This window comes from Megalops cyprinoides, chromosome 4 (genome assembly GCF_013368585.1).
Source record: "Megalops cyprinoides isolate fMegCyp1 chromosome 4, fMegCyp1.pri, whole genome shotgun sequence".
NCBI classification, from domain to species: domain Eukaryota; kingdom Metazoa; phylum Chordata; class Actinopteri; order Elopiformes; family Megalopidae; genus Megalops; species Megalops cyprinoides.
Genome location: NC_050586.1, coordinates 28,499,848 through 28,525,746, shown reverse-complemented (window position 1 = coordinate 28,525,746; position 25,899 = coordinate 28,499,848). Strand labels below are relative to the sequence as shown.

At 45.0% G+C, this 25,899-nt stretch overlaps 1 protein-coding gene across 1 annotated transcript; it reads right to left on the bottom strand.

The window, feature by feature from the left end:
* Positions 1-242: 242 nt before the first annotated feature.
* mamdc2a (MAM domain containing 2a) lies at positions 243-25,899 on the bottom strand. Its single transcript, XM_036527947.1, has 14 exons — positions 25,826-25,899; positions 25,325-25,438; positions 18,874-19,124; positions 16,884-16,968; positions 16,338-16,475; positions 15,502-15,758; positions 12,395-12,488; positions 11,340-11,486; positions 10,416-10,681; positions 8,120-8,216; positions 5,113-5,268; positions 3,599-3,858; positions 2,064-2,148; positions 243-304 (listed from the first exon to the last, which is right to left on the bottom strand). The coding sequence occupies exons 1-14, from the start codon at positions 25,854-25,856 to the stop codon at positions 243-245; spliced, it is 2,043 nt and encodes a 680-aa protein (XP_036383840.1). The 5' UTR covers positions 25,857-25,899.

Below are 25,899 nucleotides of genomic sequence, written 5' to 3'. Positions count from 1 at the left end.
GAGATAACTGGTAAAGCAGAGACGACAGTCTGCACACGGTGAAGACTGCATATGAACCTTACTGCAGTTACTGCTCTATTCTATGCAATGGTATCTTGCTGTTCTGCATCTTCACCCTTTCCCCCACACGTTCACACAAACACTCACACACACACACAGGCACACAGACACGCATACACACACACACGCACACACACACACACACATATACGTGCACACACAAACACACTCAAGCATCACACTCAGTACTCAATCTCGTTGAAGTTTTCCGAGAAGCCAGAGTAGGGAATGCTGTCTCCAGGATCTGTGTGGAGAGAAATATGAATAATAGCATTAATCAAAATGAGGCAGGAAGACAATTCCTGTGCATGGATTTACAGGGAATGTTGGGAGGGGGTGTAGATGGAATGGCCTTTGGGTAACAATGAAAAGCAAAGACAAAAGCTACATCTTCAGACAGGAACCCCTTCTTTGATCTGTAAGGTGTATCAAATCAGAGGAAGCTTCCTAATTCAAACCGTGTGTGTGTGTGTGTGTGTGTGTGTGTGTGTTGTGCATGTGTGTGCAGAATGTGTGTGGGCAGTGTTTTGGAGATGACTGTGCGTGTTTATGCTTTCATGTTGTGTGCACATGTGAGACCGCACAGTACAAGGAGACCAAGCAGTGCACAGTTATCTTTCTATCCCACCTCAACATGGTTGATCTGAGATCTGTGCAAGGAAGCCACAGTGCTGTGTGAAAGGGAGCCATTGTAGCAGGGTGCTGATCCATGAACAGACAGGAGGGGGAGTGTGTTCTGTAGAGTGGCCCGTTTCCTGGCTGGAGAGTGCCCGCACAGTAACACAGGGACCAAAAAAACGTAGACTGCCCTTATTATAACCTTTCTGCCCCTAAATACGATATATCATATTCTTCCTCTGTTCATTTTTTACTCTTTCTCCTGACCCTGCACAAATCGGAGCATATGAGCAGAGACTGCAGAAGCCGCACCTGTGTTGGTTGCCCAACCCCCACCAGCCTCCCCTCTAATCACCACTGCCAGCACTTTAGACTATCGGAATAACCCAGGAAATGGACTTATAAACTACCTCTGACAAGGTAAGAACTTTAAAATCTAATTTAAAAGTCTGACCAAGACCAAAAAAATGAGACACACAAAAAAATGGTAAAAATGAAATGAAAGGCAGATGTCCGTTCTCTGTGAGCACTGGGTTTGAGGCTGGAGGGGTGAACCTGTCACGGTCAGTCACAGGGCTGCATCAGAGCAGCGTGTGCGTGTGTGTGATGGTTTTAAAGGTAGACTATGTGACTGTCTGTAACCTCGTTGTGATTTCACATCACATACGAAATAACTTACAGAACAAATCAATTTTTCACCATTAAAATCTGGTGAGCAAAAGGTGGTCAGATGCAAGCAAGATTTTTTTTGCCTGCAGTCAAAGCACCCTCAAGACAAGCTAGCAAATCAGCTAATGAGATTCACCATTTAACCATTTAATCCCCACATCGATTGGGGACAATGTTAACACTCTTGATTTTTTTGTCTCTCTGAAAAGACATTTAGCTAGCTTGGTAGCTACATTCTGTGCACATTTTTTCTCCCTCAACAGCTACCCAGTTAACTAGCTAGACACTACAAATCACACCAAAGCTCATTAGCTCCCAATCTTGCGGTAGACACGTAAGTTCTTTTTTTCAGTTTGGAGACTCGAATCCTGTTGTAAATTTTTCCACCTGGAAAAAGTTTATTTCTCCTGTAATACAATATCCACCTTTACTTACTGTCGTCTGACTAGCAACAAGACAAGCAAATGATGATTACACACGCACAGTATCCTCGTAACACACACCCTTATTTCATGGTTGACAACTAGCAACCACAACAAGAGGGCAAATTAAGGTGCTCTGAACAAACTACTTGATACTATGAAAAATATTTAAGTTCTAGACTCTAATTTTCAAAAAGCACCAAAAACCTACAAAGTACATCTTCACTCCTATAATGTATTTTCTGACCCATAAATAAAGAATAAAGATGCTGTAAACCCGCCCCTCATAAATACCTGTGCATAGTCCCTTTTTAAACATGATGTCATCAATTGCAATGTCGCTTCTTATCGAAGGTCCCCGGATCGCTTCAAATACAATCTGCAAAGAATCAGAGAGTCACACAGTGCCTTCATAAAGACTGCCCCAGTGATCTGCCCCGTGGTGCTGTAATGAAGACATACTGAGAGACAAGGGTGTAGGATGGCTGAGGGCTTTTTTAGGTATAGGATGGGTGAGAGCTTTTTTGTCCTGTCCCAGTTTCAGCTACATACAGATACCCTAATGGTGATGTAGAGTGTGCACTTGTCACACCCACTCCCAGTCAGCCAGCTCAGCCACGCCCAATTCAACCCGCTCAGCCATGCCTAGTTCAACCCAGCTCAACCACACCCACCCATCAAGCGCACCTGTGACTCATTCCTCAATCAAGCCATGGCTACATAAGGACTCAGTTTCAGTTGCCTCATTGTGAGGTATTGTTCCTGCAACTTTACCAAGCCAGCTCTCTGTTATTCTGTCGTGTGATTCCTGTGTTTTGACCCCTCGCCTGTGTTTTTTTTTTGGATCTGGTTTTGCACTACTACTTCCCGTTGCCAACCTGTTTTGTTCCTGACTACGTTTTGGCCTCAGTGATTAAAAACCTTGACCGCACTTGGATCACAGTCTGTTTCATTACAGAACTAACCTGGTGTCAGCTATACAAAGAAGAATGTACTGACCTGGTGTCAGATGTATGCAAAAGGTATTAACGGAGGGGTGTATTTTTGCACTGACCTGGTGTTGGTGGGGAGCTGATGTCACTGGTCTGACGTCAGTTGTATACAGAAGTGTCACTGATAGAAAGGTGTTTGGACTGATCATGTGTCAGCTGTTAGGAGAGTTATTAATGACGGGGGCTACTTTTGCACTGACCTGGTTTCATCTTAGTAACAGCCCTCAACAGCAGGGCTTAAATTTGCATTGATCTGGTGTCAGATATATGGAAGTATTGATGGGGGGGATTATATTTGCACTGACCTGATGTCAGCGTTGTACAGATTTGTTAGTTGTCAGGGGTACTCTTGAACTGACTTGGTGTCAGCTGTATAGAGATGTATTAGCAGAAAAGGGGCTTTCCATTGACCTGGTGGCAGCCATTCACAGGGGTTTTGTACAGTTTTGTACTGACCTGCTGTCAACTGTGTGCCAAGAACCGGACATTCTAGGATACATTTTATAATTACTCTGTTGTTAATTACTACTGTCTATCAAATTCAAAATGTTTTAAAGTACAACTTTAAGTATTCTCTGTAATTCTATCTGCCCAGTGCCGGCCAGAAGCAGATGGGCTCCCCCTCTGAGCCGGGTTCTGCTCAAGGTTTCCTGTTAATTAGGGAGTTTTTCCTTGCCACTGTTGCCTTAGTCTTGCTCTCAGGGGGTCTCAGGCCTGGGAACAATGTAAAGCTGCTTTGTGACAACTTGTGCTGTAAAAAGCGCTGTACAAATAAAATTGAATTGAACTGACCTGGTGTCAGCAGTATAGGGGCTTGTTTGTACTGTTCGTACTGACCTGGTGCCTGTCCTCGCAGGTGTAGTCGACCATGGCCTTCATCCAGGAGATGCTCTGCTCTCCGCGGCGCCTCCACAGCAGGGTGTCGTGGTCGTTGCCCTTGCGGCGCAAGAGCGCGCTCAGCAGGCCCGTCCCGGAGCCGTACATGTGGTAGTGGAAGATCAGGCACTGCGGCTCCGCAGAGCCCCGTAACTCTGTGGTCTGGAGCTGTGCGCTGTGCCCGGGAAGCATGTGCGAGGCCTCTATGTACATGAAGTACCCTGAGGAGACCGGAGCAGGCCGTTCAAAACAACCAGCATTACATTACATTACATTACAGCATTGTCCTTAAGCAGATTGTCTTATCCAGGGTGACTTACATAGGTTACAATTTTATTTTATCCATTTATACAGTTGTATATACATAGTCAAGAGAATGTCTGGCACTCTTGAATACCCAAAAGGACTGGTTAAAACCTGCTGATTAAACAAAAACACACATTCACTAATGAAGGAGTGATCAGCTATAGAGAACATACCATATACTGCATGGTAATCCCTTACGTTAAAACGATCATCAATGAATGAGCATTCAACATTTTAGAGCATCACAGATCATATATAAAATCTTGAAACATGGCCACCAATGAGGAGGCTATCAACATTATTTTGCATCTCGCAGGGTGCATGATAGAACTAATAACTGAGTACTCAACATCATACAGCATCAGAGACAAGCTATTGAGCCATTAAAATGGTCACCAATGAGGGACCATTTGAAGCATATCTACAAATGTTGTCCAAATGAATAAGTGGTCAAGAATTTGGACAGAAAGCAGCAACCAGCAGTAGTTGAGTCCAGGCCTGTGTACACTCTACATCTCAATGCACAAACAGCGTGGAACGCCAACACAAGCAGTCTCCACCAGTCCGCCAACAAATCCTCCTTCATAACACACCAAAACCATTTAATACAGCACTGTCTTTTGCAGGGTCAAGTGGGGCACAAATTCATAATCTGATGTACAAGAGAAGATGTGAAAGATTAAAAGGCTTCAGCAGCTGAGGTCATGAGAAAAAATTATTTGGGTCTTTTTTCTTCTTGCAAAGAAGCTCATAAAATCTTCAAAGGCAAATAAGAAATAAAATGCAGAGCAGCATCCAGCACTCTCACTTGAGCTAGAGAAGGTCACTCAAGGCCAGTGACGAGAGAGACTTATGCTGGAGCTTCTCCTCTGCTTGCCTGCTGATCTATCCAGCGGAGTGCCAACTGAACGTCGTTATCCCACAGACCGGTAACCGATATTAGCATATGGGAAAACAGCATGTCCAAACTCTCTCTTCCTATTCCAGGACCATAGATGATTACTGTACAGGAACCTCTTTTTAAAATGGGCACCGCTCTCAGTAGCATTCCACAATGCAAAGTGCCTATAGCAAAGGCATAAAAGTCTTCTCTCTTTGTTGTTATTGAACCCCTCTTTGGCAGGACCAAGGAGTAGAGCAGAGCATTAAAGGATTGGTTGGTGACTCACCTACCCCTGTGGTATGGTCCCCCTTCGGCCCAGTGTATGAGGTAGGCGTTTGCCCTCTCATCCGCATCCAGTCACCCGTGTCACCCTCCTTGTCCTGCGTGTACCCACAGTCGCCAGTCTCAAAGTCACACCTCCCAGGAAGGGACTGCATCAGTCCTGAAAACAGACCAGATGACCGTTAACTGTGACATCACTGTGACCCTATCAGCCCGAGAAACAGATCATCTGGCCCTCCACTGTGACATCCCAGTGAAAATCATCTACCTGACCTTTTATTGTGATATCACTTTGACCTTTCTTTTCTCCTGTTTCATGTTTTGTTTTGTTTTTGTCGCTGACCAGAGTAAAACCACGACATCTGATTCCATGTAAACAGAGTACTCCATGAGAGACCGCTGATTTAACACCACAGGTTTATATAAACATTGTTGTAGTAACTCTTGTGATTTCATAACATAAATTCAAACCACAGCTTTGTGCTAAGCTACATTGTGAGCAGCCTGTAGCGACAGACTAAAGTTTAAAACAACCCTTGCCGTCATGGTGATCAGTGAAGTCACCGTTAATGTGATAAATGTATCCACATTCGTGTCTGAGTTAATTTTCAAAGCCAAAGTATCTTCTCCAGAGGGAAAAGACATCCAGCACTCCTTCTGTTGTGGTACACTAAATATATCCTGTCATTTCATCCTCACATTACTGACAGTACAGAGGACAACTGTCCATTCTGGAAGGAATGTGCTGCTGGGCCCTAAGTGACCACATCGTGTTTTACAACTTTTCTGTAATGTTGTAACAATGTAACAGCATCGCTGGGACATGGCAGTGACGCTGAGAGGGTGTTGTGCATTTGCATCATGGAGCAGGGAAACGGTTCTTTGTGGCCGTAGAGGTAGCTCAGCTCCAGAGACAAAGCCGTAATAATAAAACTGGATGTTTTCCAAAGAGTGGGAGCAATCAGTATCTTATAAATAGTGGCTATGCTAAACCCTAATTCAGGGCCCTGCCCAGTCTGCTCATGGCCCTCTCAAGATGCCAAGAAAAACCACACATTCCTGATGGGTATTCCACATGGCAGAAAAACCATATTTATACTTAATAACAGGCCTCAGAGGACTCCCTACTCTACAGTGTTGTATGATGCTCGGCTATGTCGGTGCATTCAACAGTGATGTGTTTAGGGCAAGACCATGCTTTAACAGACACAAGCCAATGGGTTTATTCCTCATCTGCACTACAATAGAGGAAATAGGCTGAGATGGGAGAGTGAGGCTTAATGACCCCAGAATGAGCGGTGTCAATCACTGACTTGTTTAAACCAATCAAATGGTTCTCTACAGAAACACACAATGGTTATTTGTTACAATTTGTTACAATTGTTAAAACCAGTGAGTCACTAATAACAAGCAATAGCTTGGGGTCTCCCAAGTAGCTCAGGCTACAGGACACTCAAGTGCAGACTGAGCCCTGGGGCCCGGGTTCAATCCCATCCATGTCATCAGCTGACAAATACTGGGAGCCCACGGCTGCAGGCCAAACTGGAATAGGGGTGGGTAGGTCTGCTACCGCTTCCTCAGACACCCTGCAATTCATCAGGTTCCTGAAAGTTGCTTGGAAAACATCAGCCAAGTGGTGCGTACCCTCCAATTGGTTCCCATTTCATGGTAGTGCACTGTTGGACTTGTAGTGTGAAACAATCCCCTTGGGTACATGCAAGCATATCAGAGGATCGCATTTTGCCTCACTTCAAGGGTGGAGGCTGCTGTAGTGAAATCAGCCTTATGTACAATTACTGGTTCCAAACAAATCATAAAAAGCACAAAAAACACAACAGCTCCAGAAATCTCCATGAGATGACTGCAGCTTTTCACAGCAGAATCCTAACAAAGTTAGTCCCCACCACAACTGCTGTGTTAAAACCCTGCTGACCCCTCCTCACCCACCCACACACCACCAGGCTTGAAGCATGGCTTTCTGACCCCAGTCGATCTGGATTAAGTCTAAGATATACATTACAAAATATTTTTTGCTGTTGCAATGTCGCAACTCCATCACAGTGCCCTTCTGGTCCATGATGAGCCCAGTATGATAGGGACAATAATCCCCCAACATGCTGAGCAAGGCTCTGGACTTCATTAGCTTGTCCTAATGTCAACACTTGTTAGGATACTGCGTTTTCAGCTAAAATCTGGCTTGCAGGCCAAAAAAGCACAGCAGTGTGTCTTGAGCTTCACAGCTTTGTGATTATTAAACTATGCATGAAGCCCCAAACACATTTATATTGTGTTACAAAGTAATGAAATCGGCCCTTTTCTTCAACCTTACACGGGCAATCAAAAATCCCCTAACTTTTTGGAATCACCAGTAGTACATTAGGCCTCTGCTAATGTCCTCTGTGCTTGCACAGGAGAACTAGGGCTTGGTGAATACAATCCTCCAATACACACGCGTGCCTACCACAACTATTTTTCACCCTACAACTCCCAGAGTGCTCTGGGATGAAAAGCTGAACAAATGATGTATCCGTAACATTATGTGAGGGGTTGGCAAGTTGTAAGCTGCTGAGGTTGGCGCGATGAGAGATCCCTGGCCAATGAAACCCATCCTAATCTTGTTGAACTAAGTCAATTATGTTCCACCACTGCTGACTCCCAGTCATTGTTGGCAAATGGCACAGTCCACATTCCAACCTTGGTCTGAGCTGCACTTGTAATGTGTGCCGTTGTTGACTGAGCCATCAATTTGGTACATACTGAAGAATTCTGTACACATTCAACTCATTGACTCATTAACAATGGTAACACATTCTGCTTGATTTAACCTGGTGTCCAAGACATCGGATGCGTCTTAAATGCTATTCACGTTTCGGAGCGTATTTCTTTTTACTAGTTTCCACTTTTTATCATTTTCTAAAAGGTTGGATGGTTTTAAAAGTTGTGATGGGTTATCAGAGGGCAGTTAACTTTTCACTGGTTCTAGTGTGTAGTAGCGTGAAGGCTTGTCCTACCGGCGCTGACACGGCAGTCCCCGAGGCTCACGGTGATGTCATCGAGGGCCACCAGTCCGCAGTCCCAGAAGTTCTTACAAATGCTGACAAACACCACCTGAGGAAGAGTCACAGCACTGAGGAACTCCAGCTCATAAACAGGGGAGCACTGACAATCTTCACCTTATCAACAGGGGAGCACTGACAATCTTCACCTTATCAACACAGGAGCACTGACAATCTTCACCTTATCAACAGGGGAGCACTGACAATCTTCACCTTATCAACAGGGTAGCACTGACAATCTTCACCTTATCAACACGGGAGCACTGACAATCTTCACCTTATCAACAGGGTAGCACTGACAATCTTCACCTTATCAACATGGGAGCACTGACAATCTTCACCTTATCAACAGGGTAGCACTGACAATCTTCACCTTATCAACACGGGAGCACTGACAATCTTCACCTTATCAACACGGGAGCACTGACAATCTTCACCTTATCAACAGGGGAGCACTGTCACGTAAAATCTGGGAAACGGTTGCAGTACGGAGAAACTACAGCTAAAAAACTGGGGAGTACTGATGCATTAAACACGGAGAAAAGCTGCACTACTGACAAACTCCACCTGTGAAACAAAACGGGTGTTCCCTTTTGTCATATGGTTTCCATGGAGAATCTGTGCATTCAATTGATCCAACAGACAGGAAAGCCCTGGTGCATGAATTCCATCAAAACATGCCACATCACAGCATTACCTCATTCAAGAGCTGTGAGTCATGTAGCCGTGATCAGGGTAGAGGTCTTATCTCTCATCTCACAAGAAAATCCTCTCTGTCATGCTTATGAGAGGGATCTGAACCCATTTCTGGTTATTTATAGCTGTCTGCATATCATATGGTATCACATGGTATCATATGGTAAAGGTCCTCAGAGGTGCAGTCTGCCTGTATATAATTTTTACCGGCTCACTGACTTCAAAGCAAAAGTCTAAGCTGAATCACATGTGACTGTCTGCCTAACGAAGCAGCACTGTCAGCACCAAAACTGGGTCAGACCACAAATGATGATCATACATCCGTGCGGTGGGCGGCTGACAGCACACGTTTCGCAAGGAATCTTGGGAGGGTTACTGTGGGATCACCATGTCTGACGTGAGGAGAGAGTGCTTGGCTTCAATGAACGGCACCTGCTGCTTTCGGGAATATAATTCTCACCACGTCTCACACCAGGGTGAATGATAGATGGCTGCAGATGACAGCTTCCTTACTGCAGTGAGGCTGGGCTGGTAAACTTGGACACGTGTCCCACCTGGTAGCCACCTGGATTCACCAATCCCAGCCCACCACAGAAATCATATAACACATCAGTCAAGTCTATATACTGCATACGTGGACCCCTACCATGAACCCTGATCTCCAGATGCGAGGCAGCAAATAGAGCTACAAAGAAAACAGCAGTGTATTTACCACTCTACCACCTACCTCTCTTTTATAGTTAAGTGATACCGTTTAGCCTCTGCAATAGAGCAACTGGAGTTCCACAGCTGGAATCGTCCCGGGAATCATTCTTTCCTTGGCTGCCCTCAGACTACGACTACGAGAAGTGTTCCTCCTCTTGGCTACAGCACACAAAGGGCAGACCATGAAACCACTCCAGCTAAAGACATTTAGTAACTCTGCCTGGATCCAAAGAGAAAAGTTGAGCCGAGATCTTTAATCCTGTTGTGAAACGTGTCCCCTGAATGCCCCCACCTTAACATTTTCGGTGCAACTTTTCCAAAGTCCCCTCCCACACAGGAATTTTTTTGCAAACAGTAGCATCTTTTACATAAATCAGTATGGTTCCTTTATGACACGTTTTTAAGAGAGAGGACACCTTGACGTTTTTACCTGAGGGGAGCATCTTGCGGTGCCAGGCTAAACGTGGGTGTTACTCTAGTTAAACAGAATATTCACATGCTCTTCAACTGGAATCTGCTGTCACACAGAGTTGTAAACAGTCACTCATGCAGTAGCTATAAATTGAAAGACTGTAGCTGAGACATTCACATTGTGTGTCCATAATAGAATCCTGAAACAATAGTGATGTTGGTTCATCCCGCAAAGCAGTGAAAATTCCCAGGCGATGTACCACAATTCAAACAAACCTGGACAACAGCGGAGCGGGGAGAAAATGAGGTATCAACGGTGGGAGGTACCGAAGAAAACATGATCGACCGTAATGGAACATGGCATTTACAGCGAAAACGACAGGTGAGGTGCGGAAGCCGTCTCGTTCCCTGGTGCAGCTTGTATAGCGCAAGGATTTACCTTGGTGGGCATCGGCTTCTGGAAGGTGATGTCCACCTCTGTCCAGATGTCCCTGGAGCTCTCGTACACTGTCCACACCTTCTCCTGAGCCACGTTGTTCTCATCGTAGACATACACAGCCAGGGCGTTGTCTATCTTCCTGAATCCATGGAGGGCGTAGTAAAACCTCAGGCAGTACTTATGGTTCCCCGGCAGGAAGGGCCCGTGCAGACGGCCCACGTAGCCAGGGCGAGACGTGAAGCGGGTGTTAGCCAGCAGGAAAGAACCTGTGGGGAGGGGAGAGGGGTATAGAGAGAGAGGCCAACGCTTCCTCTCTCCTCCTCTGGTAAAGTGATTCGGGTTCACAGGGACTACCTCGGACTTGTTCCAGTTCTGTTTCATTGCTCCTGCATGGCTCGCAAAGAACAGAACTTCTAAACCACATCACTGTTCTCTGCAGAGCAGGCTACAGGGTGTTCTGCTCAGGTATGACTACAGCTTCTGTTTCCAGCATATCAGGCCTATAGACTAACTTTAAACCACAAGAGAAACGTGCAATAAACTTGATTTAATCTGAAGAGACACTTTAAATTCTCTTTACATACAGATGTCCATGAAATATGGATAAGTTTCTACTGAAAACAGATAAGGTTGCATACATAAAGGATTGAGGAAATTAAGAACCAGATGTCTGGGCATTCCCTGGGCTGGGCTTACTTTTAGCAGTGTTTATAAATATGCAGTTAGTGGTTCATTTACACTGCCTTAAAATCACAGGGAAGGCATATGTTACAGTATACATAGTACCCAGCAGTGTGGTACTAAAATCCAGACAATATAAAACTGTATGATGGTATGGTAGTAGTACTCTAGTAGGCAGCAGTAACACTTGGTGTGGTTAGGCAACAATAACGTGAATAACGCCAGCAGTGTTGGCTAGCCCACCTGATCCTGTGGTGTGATCCCCTATCCGGTAAGCGTTGGGTTTCACTGTCACTCTGTTCCACACGGAACCCTCAGCCCGCTCTTGGTAGTACCGGCAGAACCCTTCCTCAAAGTCACAGTTTGCAATGGAAGGGTCAAAGGTCGGCTCTGTAACACAAAACAGAGGCCTTGCAGTTCTGGTGCCGGGTGATAAGTTCTGAACCTGGGAGCCTGTGGCTTGAGCATGCAGTCTGAAACCAGGGGAAACCAGCCAATGGGAGGTTTGTAAGGGGTCAACAGGTATAGGTTTAGTGAAAAATGAAATACAAAGTAAACACAGAGGAGGTACTGTCCCACATGTACCAGTTGTTTCATACTTGCAAAAAACTTGCCCACTCTATTTGCGTTTCTTTTCTGCTGATAATATTAGAACTTTCCAAAGTGAAATAATTCTCTGAGGTTGTTATTTTTAATTAGAAGGAAAGTGATTGAGTATGTCACGGGCTATATCAAGGACCAAGTGTTCTGCAGCACGATTTTAATGATCTTTAAAGATCAAGCACAGGTTTTCTGCAATGTGGACTAGATAACAGATTAAGGGCTGCATGATAAACGTTCCAAAGCTTGGTTGGGATGACAGATCACACATCATGGGATAGGCACTCTAGAGTGTGGTCTGGATGATAGATTAAAGGCTGCAGGATATGAGATCTTCAGCTTTGTTGGGATGACATTAAGCACCATGGAATAAGTGATCCGGCGAGTGGTCTGGGTGACAGAGAGCAGGGACACTGCGGGTGTCCAGAGTTCATTCAGTCTCTGTCAACAGTCTGGTTCTTCGAATTCTCTTAGCCTCCCTTTTAAAATTGTGACCGCTCCGTTAGTAGAATGCATTCACAGTGATGTAGACATTTTAGCTCCCTGGAAGCACTTTGCTTAAATCGCCTTAAGTTTTCCCAAAATCAAAACTCTGTGGATTCCAACCCCCTCCCCTTTCCACCGATCTTAATCTTAGCCTCAGGATGTGAGTGTGGGTGCTGGTGTGGATATGCGGCATAACAGCTGGCTGTTCTCACCTGTCTCTGAGCTGCAGAACTCAGGAGAGAAGGCGATATCATCCAGAGCCACGTACCCTCCACGAGGGCTGTTAAAGGCCACTTCAAACACCACCTGGAGACAGACAGAGAGACAGACAGAAAGACATTTATCATTCATCTGCAGGGTTTAACTGAGGCCCATCAGCCTCCTGTATGCAGGGAGACTCACACTGAGGATAAACTCCATTCATACAGGTGGGATTAAACAAACACAAAAATGAATGGATTACAAAAAGCATTTTGGGATGGATGTGTATTTTCCAGCTGGGAAAAATTAAGGACATGCTGCTGAGCCTCACCCACAACCGGCATTTAAAAAACTCTAAGGGATTATGTGAGTGCTAAATGAACAGTAGTGCATGCGTCAATGTGAAGCAGGGGACAGCTGTTGGAAGCGTGTTGAAATCTCTGTTGAAACAGGGGTGAACTCTACGTAGATATGCCCATTTCAAGCCAAAGGAGATGAGCAGAGATAACACAGCATTCTGCTGGGACAGCTCTCACACCCACGCCCCTCTGCTGAGTGAGTTATGTACTCAGTTTCTAGCTTTCAAATATGAACATCAATCTTGAAAGGGCATGTAAGCTGCGACAGACCCGCCTCTAGTGACACGTGTTTATGTATATGCTTCAGAGGAGGAGGAGGAAGCACAAACACTTCCCTTCTCTGTAAAAGTTGTAGTATTAAAGAAGAAGGGGGAGGGGCCACAGCTTCAACCAGCCTTCTGTTTTCATTACATCATCCTCAAAAGAATTCTCCATATTTTGGCTGCAAGGCCACAGCCATCTATAACCCAATGTGTGCTCCTCCGCTGGGCTAAATTTAGCACGACAGATGTTCTTTGTATAGTGTTCTCTTAATATTGGCTGAGTTGCTGTGACGCTGCTACAATGAAGCAGGCTCTTCGAAAGTGTAAAGTTTTCAGGTGGCGATGGGGGCGGCAGTGTGGCATAGTGGTACAAAGTAGGCCTCGTAACTGAAAGGTTGCTGGTTTGATTCCCCACCGGGGCACTGCTGCTGTACCCTTGGGCAAGGTACTTAACCTATAATTCCCTCAGTAAATAACCAGCTGTATAAATAGATAGCTTGTAAAATTGTAACCTATTTAAGCTGCTCAGGATATGAGCACCTGCTAAATGCCAATAATGTAAGGTAATGCAGAGTGTGGTTGTCTCGTGACTATGCCTACCAATCTGAAGATGACAAGCTGACAAAGCTCACCTAAAGGAACTCAGTCAGGCCCTCCCCTTATTACAAATGCATTATGGTAATGTTGAAATCATCATGATGATCATCATCATGTTTACCTATAGCACACACCTATGAGCAGCAGCATGGTATTGTTATAAGAAGCCGGGCGTATAGTTGCTAGCTGGATTCCCAGGTGGGCCACTGCTGTTGTTACCATGAACAAGGTGCTTAACCTGAGTTGCTTCAGTAAATATCCAGCTGTATAAATAGCTAGCATTTCACATGTAAGCTATGTAAGTCACTTTGAGTAAGAGCATTGGCCTAGCAAAATAATGTCCATGCGATGACACTACTAAATTAACCCCTTTTACAGCACAGCTTACAGGGTAATTTCGCAAGTTGTCTCAGGGGTGCTTCGGGCATGTTCCATTCCAGAGCTAAACCCACAGCTCTCAGGTTGACAGCCCAGCCCTAAATTCCATAAATAGACCACATGCTGGGTGGTATCATATGGTCAGTGGAGGCATAAAGAGATATGTTTTAACATTACCCGGTCATGCTTTAAATGGACTCTTTCCGTCCTCAACAAGAAACTGGTAGCCACTGCATACCGCATATTTTAGCAAGCTAGGACAGAGACGAGGGGCAGTATTTATAGTCCCCAGGCACATGGCCTGAATATCCTTGATTTAAAGTGTCGGGTCAGTGTAGCTCATCTGCGTTAAGGGTCTGAATTAGCCACTGTAAATATGTGTACACACGACATTATGAGACAATGTATCATTTAAAACTTTGTGCCCATAACTCCTCTCCCTTGGCAAAACAAACTAGCTGTTCCAGTATTTAATCTCTCATGCACAGATGACATTTAAGGACCACATGCTGGTCCACAGTGTCTGTACGTGTCAGCTTCGGCCTCCCTCGAGAACAGCTGAGGGAGAACATGAGCTGGACAGATTCAGCCCAGAATCTCGCAGATTCTCAGTCAACAAGACAGTTAATCTGCCCACTTTCCAGTGGCTCTTTCATCCTGTTTTGGAACATGGGTATGTGAAATATAGGGCATAGTTTCCAAAAGTGCAGAGTCATGCAACTAAAGATAATGTGCAGCTGGTCCCACATTGACCTGATTGATTGATCCCACTTAAAAATGTGGAGAGTCCAATCCCACAAACAGTGTAACGGTGTTGAGGAGTTTAACCTTGCAGGCAGTGCAACAGTGTAAAAAAAAAAGTGTTGGCATCTGTGGAAGTTTAACCCTGTGGACAGTGTTAGAGTGTTGAAGAGCCTAACCCTACAGACAGTATACCATTGTTGAAAAGTCTAAGGCTGTAAAGTGCCAGTGTTATCCTCGCCGTCTGTGTTCTGCTCCATCTACACCACCACAAAGGTCCACGTCACACTGGCCATCTACAGCTCAGTGTGCTTTGTTTTGTGTTAGTGTTCTCACAACCATGTGTTTTGGCCCAATTAATAGCAGAGTTCACTCTGTGCCCTGGATTCCAGCTCCCACCACCTCAGGATTTAATTAAGGGAATCGGCTGAAAGACCCTGAAGCAGGAACACATTTAGCACGAGCGGCTGATATCTGCCTCTCTGTAATGCAATTGTTCAAATGAAGCAAAACGGTATTAATGCACGAGATCATCCTGCACAGACAATTTAAATAATAATGTGGCACAAAAACAAACTACTTGTATGAAGAATACACGGGGGGTGATATCGGACTATGTTACTGCACATCAGCAGAGGAAGATTTTACAATACCGGCATCACTACTGAAAAAAACACGGTTGTCTAAAACATATGGTGAGTGCATCTCCATGTCAGAAAATGTGTCATGCCTATGCCTAAATAGAGAAGGATCCCCCTTCTGAAACTAGACCCTCCTGACCTCGAGGGGATGTGGTGCCTTGATGTCCACTTGCACAAGTTTCCACGAGGATGTGGCATATACATCCGGCCTCCAGATCTCCTCGTAGTGCCCCAGCTGGTCTTTGGTAAAGACGGAGAAGATGTTCCCCCTATCCTGGTCCCTCTGGTAGTAAAATGACATGCACCCTGCCATCGGTGTGGTTGTCATAGGCGATGCCAGCTTGGCCACCTCTTGGAATTTCTTGGCGTAGACAGAGTCCACGTACATGTAGTGGCCTGGTTTTGGAAGGGAAGGGGAGGGGGGGGGGGCGCAGAGAAAATATTTAAAACAATAACAGATCTTGAGAACTTCAAGTGTCATCTCTGTGTTGTGAAACTATGTTTGAAAGTGTTCAGCAAAGTTCTCCTCATTGGCAGCAGGAAAGGGAGAGCACGCACACACGCGCACACACACGCACACACACACACACGCACACACACACACACACACACACACACACAAACACACTAACACACTTGCATATAGACAGGCATTACAGACAGGCTTGTCAGCCCCACTGAAAGAGAGGGTTGTGGATAGGGGAAGGAGAGAGAGAGTGAATAAAGAGATTATACACAAAGGAGAGAGACAGACAGAGGGAGGGGAGATGGGGTGAAAGAAGGAAACCAAGACAGCTTGAATGAGTGGAGGGGAGCAGTATAAGACAGGGACAAAAATGGAGGGGGAGGAGGGGGAGAGGGGACGAACAATACAGAGAGGGAGAAAGAGGGATAGAGGGGGGCTCCGCTGGGATTGTGGGCAGTCACTGTGACTGTGCTGGGAGAGGGGCAGGGCTTAACACCCCCTCACTCTACCTCTCTCATTGCTCATGGTGTGGTCATCAGGCAGGTTGGACTGCGGGTCACGGGCTACGCTTCCTCCGACGTACCAGTTGACATTGGGGTTCCACTGATTACTGTACCCACAAAGATGGTGCTCCTCAAAATTACACTCTGACAGAGACACATCATAGATTATCACACAGGTTACACATACATGGCCCTTTGATCAAACTTAACAAGGTCAGAATGACTACTAAAGTCAAAATGCAGGACTGCATATCACTGGTTTCTACTGGGTGTCTTCTAAACCATCTTCTAAAATGGGATTTTATACTAGAATTTGTTAATATTTTATTGTAGAGGTGAGCCAAAGGAAACTCATAAGGAAGAACACATTATTATTCTTTATAGTTTTTCATGTTTGCTTATGCAAAGAATTGTGCGCGTAAAGGGTGTAAAACATGAAAAGCATTTCGATTACCTCATGATGCATTAAAAAGCTATTATTAATGCAGTAGTTACATTAAAAGAAGTAGTTTACTGCACTTTGAACATGCTAATACCACAGGGGAAACTGACCTATGCAGTAACCAGGTACAATGTGAATTTCAAAAATGGCTACACTGTTGCCTGTTTCCTGGCCAGGTCTGCCTTCCATTAAAATCTGAAAAAAAAGAGAGGGAAAGGAAGAAAGGAAGAAAAAAGGGAAAAGAGAGAAGGCTGTAAATCAAAGACATGGAAAGCCTCCAGAGATGCACCCCGAAAACAGCACAGTTACAATTTCAGAAGCTTCAGAACTCTCCGGCCGACCTGCAGAACAGACTCCCAGACCACGCCCCCTACAATCCTTCTTTTCATTAGACCTCTAAACTAATAGCATTTATAATTAGAGCCACTGAGTGCTCCATCTGTGAATCACACAGAAAATATGCACTCAGACAGAGAGCCTGTTTCTAACTGCTGTACTACTGCTAGGCATTAGTTCACAGCACCAGTCCCTGGGTCTGAGAAGTAAATATTACGGTGTACAGGGTCTGATGTTTCAACAAATTAAGGTAAACGCTGTCCAATATGAACTGCTTTGGTCACATAATTAATCTAGACTAACTCAATGAGGTCAGATTTTTTTTAAACTTTCCATCCATAATTTGCCAGGGCTGTTGAGCATTATTTAATCTGCTCTGCCTTGTTTACATCCAACCCATGAGACAAAAACTCTTTTCTTCTTTTCCCCCCACGTTTGCTGTCTCTCTCTCTCTCTCTTGCCTGTGAAGTGATCCTGCTGCCATTGTAAATTCTGGAACATTTAACATTATTATTTATCTGTGTGACACAGAATATTTCACAAAAAAACATGTTACAATGCTCAAGGTTCGATATAGACTCCCAGTTGAACTGACATTACTACTGACATTTTAGATACCATCATTATGCGGGGGTAACATCGTTTACAACACGGCAACACAGCACAGCCTAAGACAATCATCAATCATCAGTTGGCATAAGTGTTTACCAATATTTATGCTGAGGTTATGAAGGTGTTATGTAGCTCTTATGAAGGTTAGCAACTATGACCTTTCATAGAAAATGCTGCTGTCTTGGTTATCAGTCCTCTTGCTCTTCACCTCTTGTGGTCTTGCCTCCTTCGCCGGTAACAAGAGTACAGCCCCCTGGAATGTTCTAGTTTACAGTGTATAGAGGTCACATTCTTCAGTCTGGCCCACATTTTCCCTCAAATTCTGGCTGTGCCATTCTAAATTCTTTCCAGGAATCTGAATGCTGTTAACATTCAGCATCAACCCATGTCTTAAAAGGCTTTCCAGTTCAGTTTGTCAGCAACACTTCAAAGTTTGTTAGGTACAAGCAGAATGGATATGCAGCTCGGAATTTATGGACTGTTGTGTCTGAGCATCCACAGTGCACATGGTCAGTCCTCTTCTTCTGATTTATATGCTGTGAAATGGTCTAACACCGGAGAGGGCCCAAGAGGCCATAGCAACACCATCACCCGCTCTGTCACCAGGCATGCACATGCAAGTCAATCTCTGGGTGCCATTTTAGTCTCTCCAGCATGACTCCCATTGACACTAAAAATCTATACAGCCCTTCAGTACCATCAAATACCCCCTAAACCCCATTTCTACAGAAGAATAGGCCATTGATGGCTATTGAAATGATGCACAACTGTGACAAACTTCATTTAGAGCATGCATACACCTAACTGCTGATGTCATTCATTGTTTGGCAGGTTTGTCTGAAATGTACGTGAACTGCTCAACCTCAGTCCTCGATGTCCACACTTCTTGCAGTCCCACCACCTGTTTCAGCCTGTTTCAGGTAAATGTTACTGGATTGAACCAAATGAAATTCCCGCAGTGTTAGTGGACTAACACAAGCAGGAAATCCTCATGTACTGAAGCAGTCCAGGAGCTGAGCAGCCCAGTCACAACATAAACACCCATTACTTTGACCAGTCAGAACCGCAGCATCCACAGACAGTAGACATCCAGAGAGACGTGGTGATGTGGCTTAGTCAACAATGGGGGGTTACGGTTTTCGGGACAGGTACCTTGTAGGAGTTGGACGTGTTCCACAGGTCGACGCTGGCAATGAGCCAGCTGTCGGAGGGCTGTGTGGAGGTCCACAGCGGGTAGTCGAAGTTCTCGTCCTCGGGCCGCAGGTGAAGCTGCAGCAAGCCGGAGCCGGTGATCTGGTACACCAGCCTCAGGCAACTCCAGTCCAGCAGCTCCAGCTCCGGGCTCACCAGAACTGCCTTCTCCTTGCCGTCCATGAAGGCGGAGTCCACCGTGATGAAGCGCCCTGAGGCATAGAGATCGATTTTGTGGTACAAAGCAAACAGTATAAACTGTGTAAATAAACAGCTAGACATATACATAGATAGATACAGTTACATAAACTTTAATTACATTATTTTTTGATGACTCCACCCTCCCCTTTCCCCTTTCCTCACATATCCAAATGTAAGACTCTGTATTTTATCGAAAAAGAAACTGAACAGTCATCACGGGTCATGTGCTCTCAGCAGGCTGCAGCTCATAATCCCCCTTATGGATGTGCATGAAAAGGTCATTCGTGCAGAATATTGAGAACGGGGAGATGGGGAAAGAATGGGCCCCACATTTCCTCCCACTTCAAAGTGCCTGTACATGGCTTGTTTTCTCTTGTGGGCCATCGACCCAACGTGAAAAGCCATAACATCGACCTCTTCTGGTGAAGAACAGGGGTGGTCTGCTATCATCATCTCCCCTCTGTACCAGAAAACCCAGGCCCTTCCCCTCAGATTCAGCAAAAGCGTGACAACGGCAGATATTTCACTGCTTAATGATCAGACATCAGCATGACAAAAGCCGGCGCATCAGCAGAAAATGAGCAGCTCACAGATTGAGCTGAATTCAGCAGAAATGTGGTTTGGGGGGGGGTACAGCGGGAGGCACATGAAGTCATGCAGCAATGCCAATTGTCAAACTCCCACAGCTTGTGCCGCAAACACAAAAGAGACACTGATGGAGTGGGCTCATTACCAAGAGTAACGTCACCCTCCACTTCATATAACAGTAACAACCTACACCAGTGCTAGGCCACCGTGGTCACAGAATTCCGGTGGTGTTTCCGGTTTTTGCTCCAGCTGGCTACGTAGCCATAACATTGGATAAATTAACACAAGTGACCCTGCATACTGAATCCCTACAATAGTTATGCATAATACCTGGTCTAGTTATGTAATTAAGGACTTGGATGGAACAAAAACCAAAAACATCTGGGACCACAGCTGCCACACCTGTCCCCTTTGTGTGGTGGAGACCCAGGCCTTTCAGCACTGTTGACTAGCTCTGTGCATCTGCAGAGATTGTCAGTTTGAATCCCCACATGTCATCATATGATGTGCTCGTGAACATCAGCATGGTGCTAACAAAGAGAGTCAGAGTCCACCGGAGAAGACAGCCTTTTACTTTGCAGTTCAGCCGAGGTTATGCAATTGTTAAACCAAGCGCTCTGAACGCCAGGGTTCTGTGCCACAGACATAGATGGGCCTCGTCCAGGTTCTCACTGTGCTGAGGGTAATGAAGTCAGTGGAAAACAGAGGTGACTGTGGTAGAATACATTCAGCCTCTTTCCCTGACTGCGGCCACGGATTTTCAGTGGAAAAGAAAACTGTTCCAGATTTCACTATTTAAAAGACCATTAATACGACAGACATTGTTTAATGAGTTAGATTAAACAGTGTCATGCAATATCCAATGTCAAAATTATCATTGATGAGATGCTGAAGCCATGCAGCAGTCAGAAAATGTGTTCAATAAGCCACGGCATTTCACTGGCCTGAATCCCGTTCGGTTTTCTAAATGTATGGCTGTTTCACTCTTGTTAACCTTAATGTCCTTCTCAGCCTGTCCAGATGCTCTGATGGTGAAAATGATGGATTCCAGATGGGAACTGCTGACCTTCCCTCCACCCCACCCCATCCCACTCACCCCCTCTTCCTCCTCTTCTTCTTCAAACAACAACAAATCTTTGCTCTCTCTACAGATTGTGTTACTCTCTCTGGGCTCAGTCGCTTGGAGTGTGCCTGGTATATTCGGCAAAGTTCTTCCCTGAGTTTAACTGTCAAACCCTTATCTGCTTTTTCCAGAGAGCATAACATTGTCGACATACACAAACAATCAAATGAATAATTACATCAGGTATTGATTATTAGTGATCATAATCATGATTATAAATTAATGACTTTACACGATCATTCATAACCACCAGTAAATTAAAATCATGATAAATGGTAACAAAAAGATGATGCTACAGAATAAAGGTAAGTGTGCAATCAGTGAAAAATTAAAAGGCCATTAAATTTGATTACACTAAATGATTAAATGTTTTGGCCGTGTGTCTGCATTCTGAAATTTAAGAAAGTGTTACACAGAACAGGTGCAGGTCTTCTGCTGCAGTCCAGAGAGGGGTTCTGTTCGGTCCACTTGTTTATTCTGTGCAAATTCAGCAGAAACGGGCCATTTATCTATACTATACACTGCCAAAGAGGCGGCAGGATCTTCTCAGTTCTGTGACCGCTGTTTCACCTTTTCTCTGGCTCTCTCAGTTGAAAACATCCCCTGCTCAAACGAATCACTTTGTGTCAAAATCATTTAAGCACTCGGCGCGCTAAGCACCGAGGCCTCAGACAGAAACTTGTCCGTTTTACCCGTGCAGAGAGCAGGCGAGACAGAGCTCTGCTGTAAAGCCTGGTCCTGCGCTTGTCCTGGACACGATGAATAGGACATGTTCAGCTGCATTCTTCACGGACAGCTGAGCTCCTACCCCCGATGTTACGGTGGCTCAGAGGGCTCCAATGGAGCTCAAATAGGTCTACACTATTTGTGTCCTGTTTCCATTCCAGCCCACCCCCCCATGGGACCAAATATTCAATTAGCCAAATTCGTTTTATTGCCTGCCTAGAATCCAAGATATTTTATTAGCATTACGTATTTACTTTAGTGTGTGTGTGTGTGTGTGTCTGTGTGTGCGTGCGCGCGAATATGTGTGTGTATGACTGTGTGCCAGTGTGTGCCTGTTTGTGCTAACGGTCCAAATTTAAAAGGCACTGAGTAGATAAAACCCAAAGTGTTAGCTTGGGCATACTGTACCATTGACCATTTGTTTGAGTCATGCTTTGAGCACCCATTCGAACCCTTTCCATGGGTTCATTGTCAAATAAAATGTTTTTTTTTTACCCCAGAAAAATTACAGGTGAATCCAACCTACAATTAGACACAAGTAAACTTGCTAAATGGGAATTTTCAGGCACTGCTGTTTTTTTCTTCCCATAGAGAAACCTATGATGCCCTTAAAAGGACTCACAGACCATTTCTGAGGCATTCCTGGGGCCAGAAAAGGGGGTTTCTATGGATTATTTAAGAATGTGCTCTCAACAACCTGGGCGGGGTACAGCTAATACAGAGGTAGGACTTCCACACCAGACTTTGTGGTAATCAGTGGCACGGGTTGAACTTCCTCCACTAGGTTCGGAACCTCAGTTGCTAGGCAAGCCTCTGCTGTTTAGAGTCCTGTTTAGAAGGCTGTGCAGGCCAGCAATGTCTCATCGTCTCTGCAGCCTCCGGTAGCTGGAGAACAGAGGGGATCGGCAAGACTGCTTTACATCCAGGAAATGCTTACGAGCCACTTCCACAGCTGTTCCAAAAGGAGGGGTAACTGGGGCAGCAGGCCTCGGTCAAGGACACAAAATCCGTGGAAACCCTGGAGGGGGATGTGACCCCAGAAGCCTTTTGTGAAGAGCAATCCCTGAAGAACCAATCCTCGACTGGCATGAGCAACTGTGACCACACCGAAATGTCTCCAGCAGTACACATGAAGGTAACATCTGCCTGATTGTGAATGAGGTTCCAAAATATGTGCACGAGTCAATGAATGGAGGAAGCTGAGTGCAATCACAGAGTGCGCTTTTAGAGGGGGTCCGAGGACACAGGCTATTAAAAATGCTAACCACTATTACACTATCCTTGTGCTAATGCTTTTTCTTGCAGCCGTGTCTTCACTTTGCAAAAATAGACATGAAGATCCGCATCTGTATTTTCACCACAAAGTACTTTTTGTGTCCACACTGCCCTGTGTTGCCAGGGAAACCAAACAGAAAACACCGTCTGGGCTCTGTTGCAGTTTTAGGCTTTGATTTATCGACCCATCGAGAGCAGCACAGCCAATAGTTTTACACCCACAAGGCTGTGTCAGGGGGCTGCAGTTTGGCTGTTTCTGGCAAATCCACTTTTCTGGCCTGCGCATTTTTTTTTCTTCAGCATTTTTCAAAGCTGAGCACAAACACTTCCACAAAAATGGATACATCTCTCGCAGTTATGCAAGACCGTACCCACCCACTACGGAAGCTACTGTGCCGTCAGTCCCAGCTTTTGGCACTTATCTCCAGCAAGGAGCCGCTACAATAGCCGCACTTATTTTTAGAGGGTAATGTAAACTCCAGAGACAGACGATGAACACAGATCTCTGTTTTTGGATCTGCTGTGGTTAATGTTAAACATTAGAGGCAAGAAATACTCCAAACAAGCAGAATGGGAGGTTTGGCACATAAACTCTGGTGAAGTGCTGCGAAAACCTCAGCTGGCAGGCAGGCTTATCCAGGGCGACTTACATAGCTTACCTCTTTCTTATTATCCATTTACACTCATGGATGTTTGCCACCAGCCTGAGCACCTTACATAAGGTTGCAACCGCACAGCTCTGCCTGGGAATCGAACATGCAACCCTCTGGTTCAAAGCCTAACCGCAATGCCACACTGCCACCCCCATGCTTTTTGTGGTGCAGTGACCCTCTCCAAATGATCTTCTCTAACACAAAAGTATCAGCCTCTGGATAGTTGCTGTTTACTTTGAGAAGCATCCAGAGATGAGGCTATTTTATATTATTGTGGTGGATTCCAAAGATTCCAAAGGTTCCAGGCATCCACAAACATTCTCCTGCCGATGCCCTCTCCCCCGTGGTTACACTGTCGCATGTGCTGTGTTCCCTTGTGTTTTCTTTGTGGTGCCATTATGCTACCCCTCGCACATCAGTACAAGGGAACCCACTGTCCTCAGCTCACCCTCTCCTGCACTGCGGGAATAACTCACTCAAACTCACTCACTCCTGCCTGCCAAAAACACACTGCAGCTTCAGAACCAGTCAGAGCAACCCCGTTTCTGAACCTAAACACCTGCACGGTGACAAGAATGACCTCTCACTGAACATAAAGCCTCTGGTAGGCACACCATATTGTGCTTGCTGGACAAACTCCTGGCCGAGAGGGAATCTGGCAGTTACTTCCACTAACGGAAGGACAGCATGAATGAACTGCATTCCCTATTTCCTCGTCTTTTTTTCCCCAATAAAAGTCCTGTCTGAGTTGTGGCTGGAAGCGGGATGGTATAAGAGTACACCAGACAGGCTCATTACCCCCCGCCCCCCCCAAAAAAAAATAAATAAATAAATCCAATGCAGAGTGCCAGGCAGAGAAAGTGGTAATGGTGCCATTTTCCAAGTTATGGGGGACTGAACTAACAACCTGATGATGCCAGGACTGACACAAAGATTTCCACAGATTTGGTGGCAAGACGTACTGATATACTTCTACTGCACAAATATGGTTGGTGATGAGGGGTTTTATTTGTTTGTTATTTTGGCTTAAGACATAAATTCAGTTCATACGTTAGCAGATGCCCATTGATTTAAACTGGATGACAAGAATATGGTCTCTAGGCAGGTGAGTGCACACATCCACATCTGTAAGTGTTTGGGTGTCTGCAGTTAATTTGTTTCTTTGTGGCTCAGAATTTCATCAATTTAACGTCTAAACACGTAACAAAAGAAAAATACAGCTCACAGCCAAAAATCATCCTCTAAATATTACCAGTCGTAATCCAGGCCAAACCTATACTTTTTCAGAACTAGACCGCAAGAACGGCATGAGGGGATTATAGTGGGTGGCGCTTTTCTAATGACTGTCATTTACACAGGCAGCTATTGTTACGACAACGATTTCTTTCGGAGGCGTGAATCTTATGGCACAACACGATGTAGTTGACCCCTGTGTGTAAATTCCACGAACGGAGGAAAGTGAGTCACAGATGTTTCGTTGAGAGTTGGATTTCATATTCTCACTTTAGTCGCTGCCAGAGTATTATATCCTCCAAGAGCGTGATCTAAAAGCTACCGACTTGGGTCTCTTTTGTAATAAAGCTCCTTATAAATGGCTATAAAACAGTTACAGGTCCCAGTCGTAGATGACCATTTTGCCCCGTTTTCTCGTCATTCGATTTTGTAGTTTCAAATATAGAGTGAAGAGTGAAGTGGAAAAAAAGAAGAGATGTGCATTGAAAGGCTATTCAGTGAAAACACCCACGATTCAAACGGAGTAAAATGCCTCTTTATATTCACGCCACAATTCATTGATTACCCGAACCCGAACCGGGGACAGCTGGGCAACAGGAATCTGTTTCCCTACCTTCTTCGTTCACGGTCCATGTGGCGTAGGCGGGATCCGAAACGTATCCACAGGTATCTTCCTCAAAGCTGCAGGACCCTGGAAGTAACTGTTGCGCTCTGACGGTCAGAAAGACTGGAGGAGTGAAACAGTGTTAGGGTATGAACACTGCGCTATTAAAGTGAAGTGCAGCTACACGCCATACAGGATATGGCTCATTGTGTCTTGCCTTTTTTTCGCTCTCTCTTATTAATGCCACAAAGCGTCAGCTCAAATTCCTCAAGTAAACTCCTCTGTTGGAATTTGTCAGTTAGTGTCCGTTTAATGTATAAACAAGAAGCCTCTCGCTAAAACTTAAACTTGCAATATTGTAATTTAAAACACTGAAGAAAAAATCAGACAAGCTGCAAAAAAACTTTTCGGTGCATATAAGTAAGACAGAGTTATTTAGCAAAAGTTTGTGTGGTGTATAAAAAAGAATGAATAAAATAAAAACAAATGAAGGCAACCATGAAGACTTACCCAGCAGAGCTAGGACGTACAAGAGAAGCATTGTAGAGCTGCACACAGCATACGCCGGTGAGGTCGATGATGGG

Bases quoted from the DNA above. Each gene is read 5' to 3' on its own strand.
- mamdc2a (XM_036527947.1), bottom strand. From the start codon at position 25,856: ATGCTTCTCTTGTACGTCCTAGCTCTGCTGG. The intron at 15,759-16,337 runs GTAGAGTGAGGG...TTCCAAAACCAG, and splicing joins CACCATGAGCAATGAGAGAG to GCCACTACATGTACGTGGAC. The intron at 10,682-11,339 runs GTGGGCTAGCCA...CCCTCCCCACAG, and splicing joins GGATCACACCACAGGATCAG to GTTCTTTCCTGCTGGCTAAC.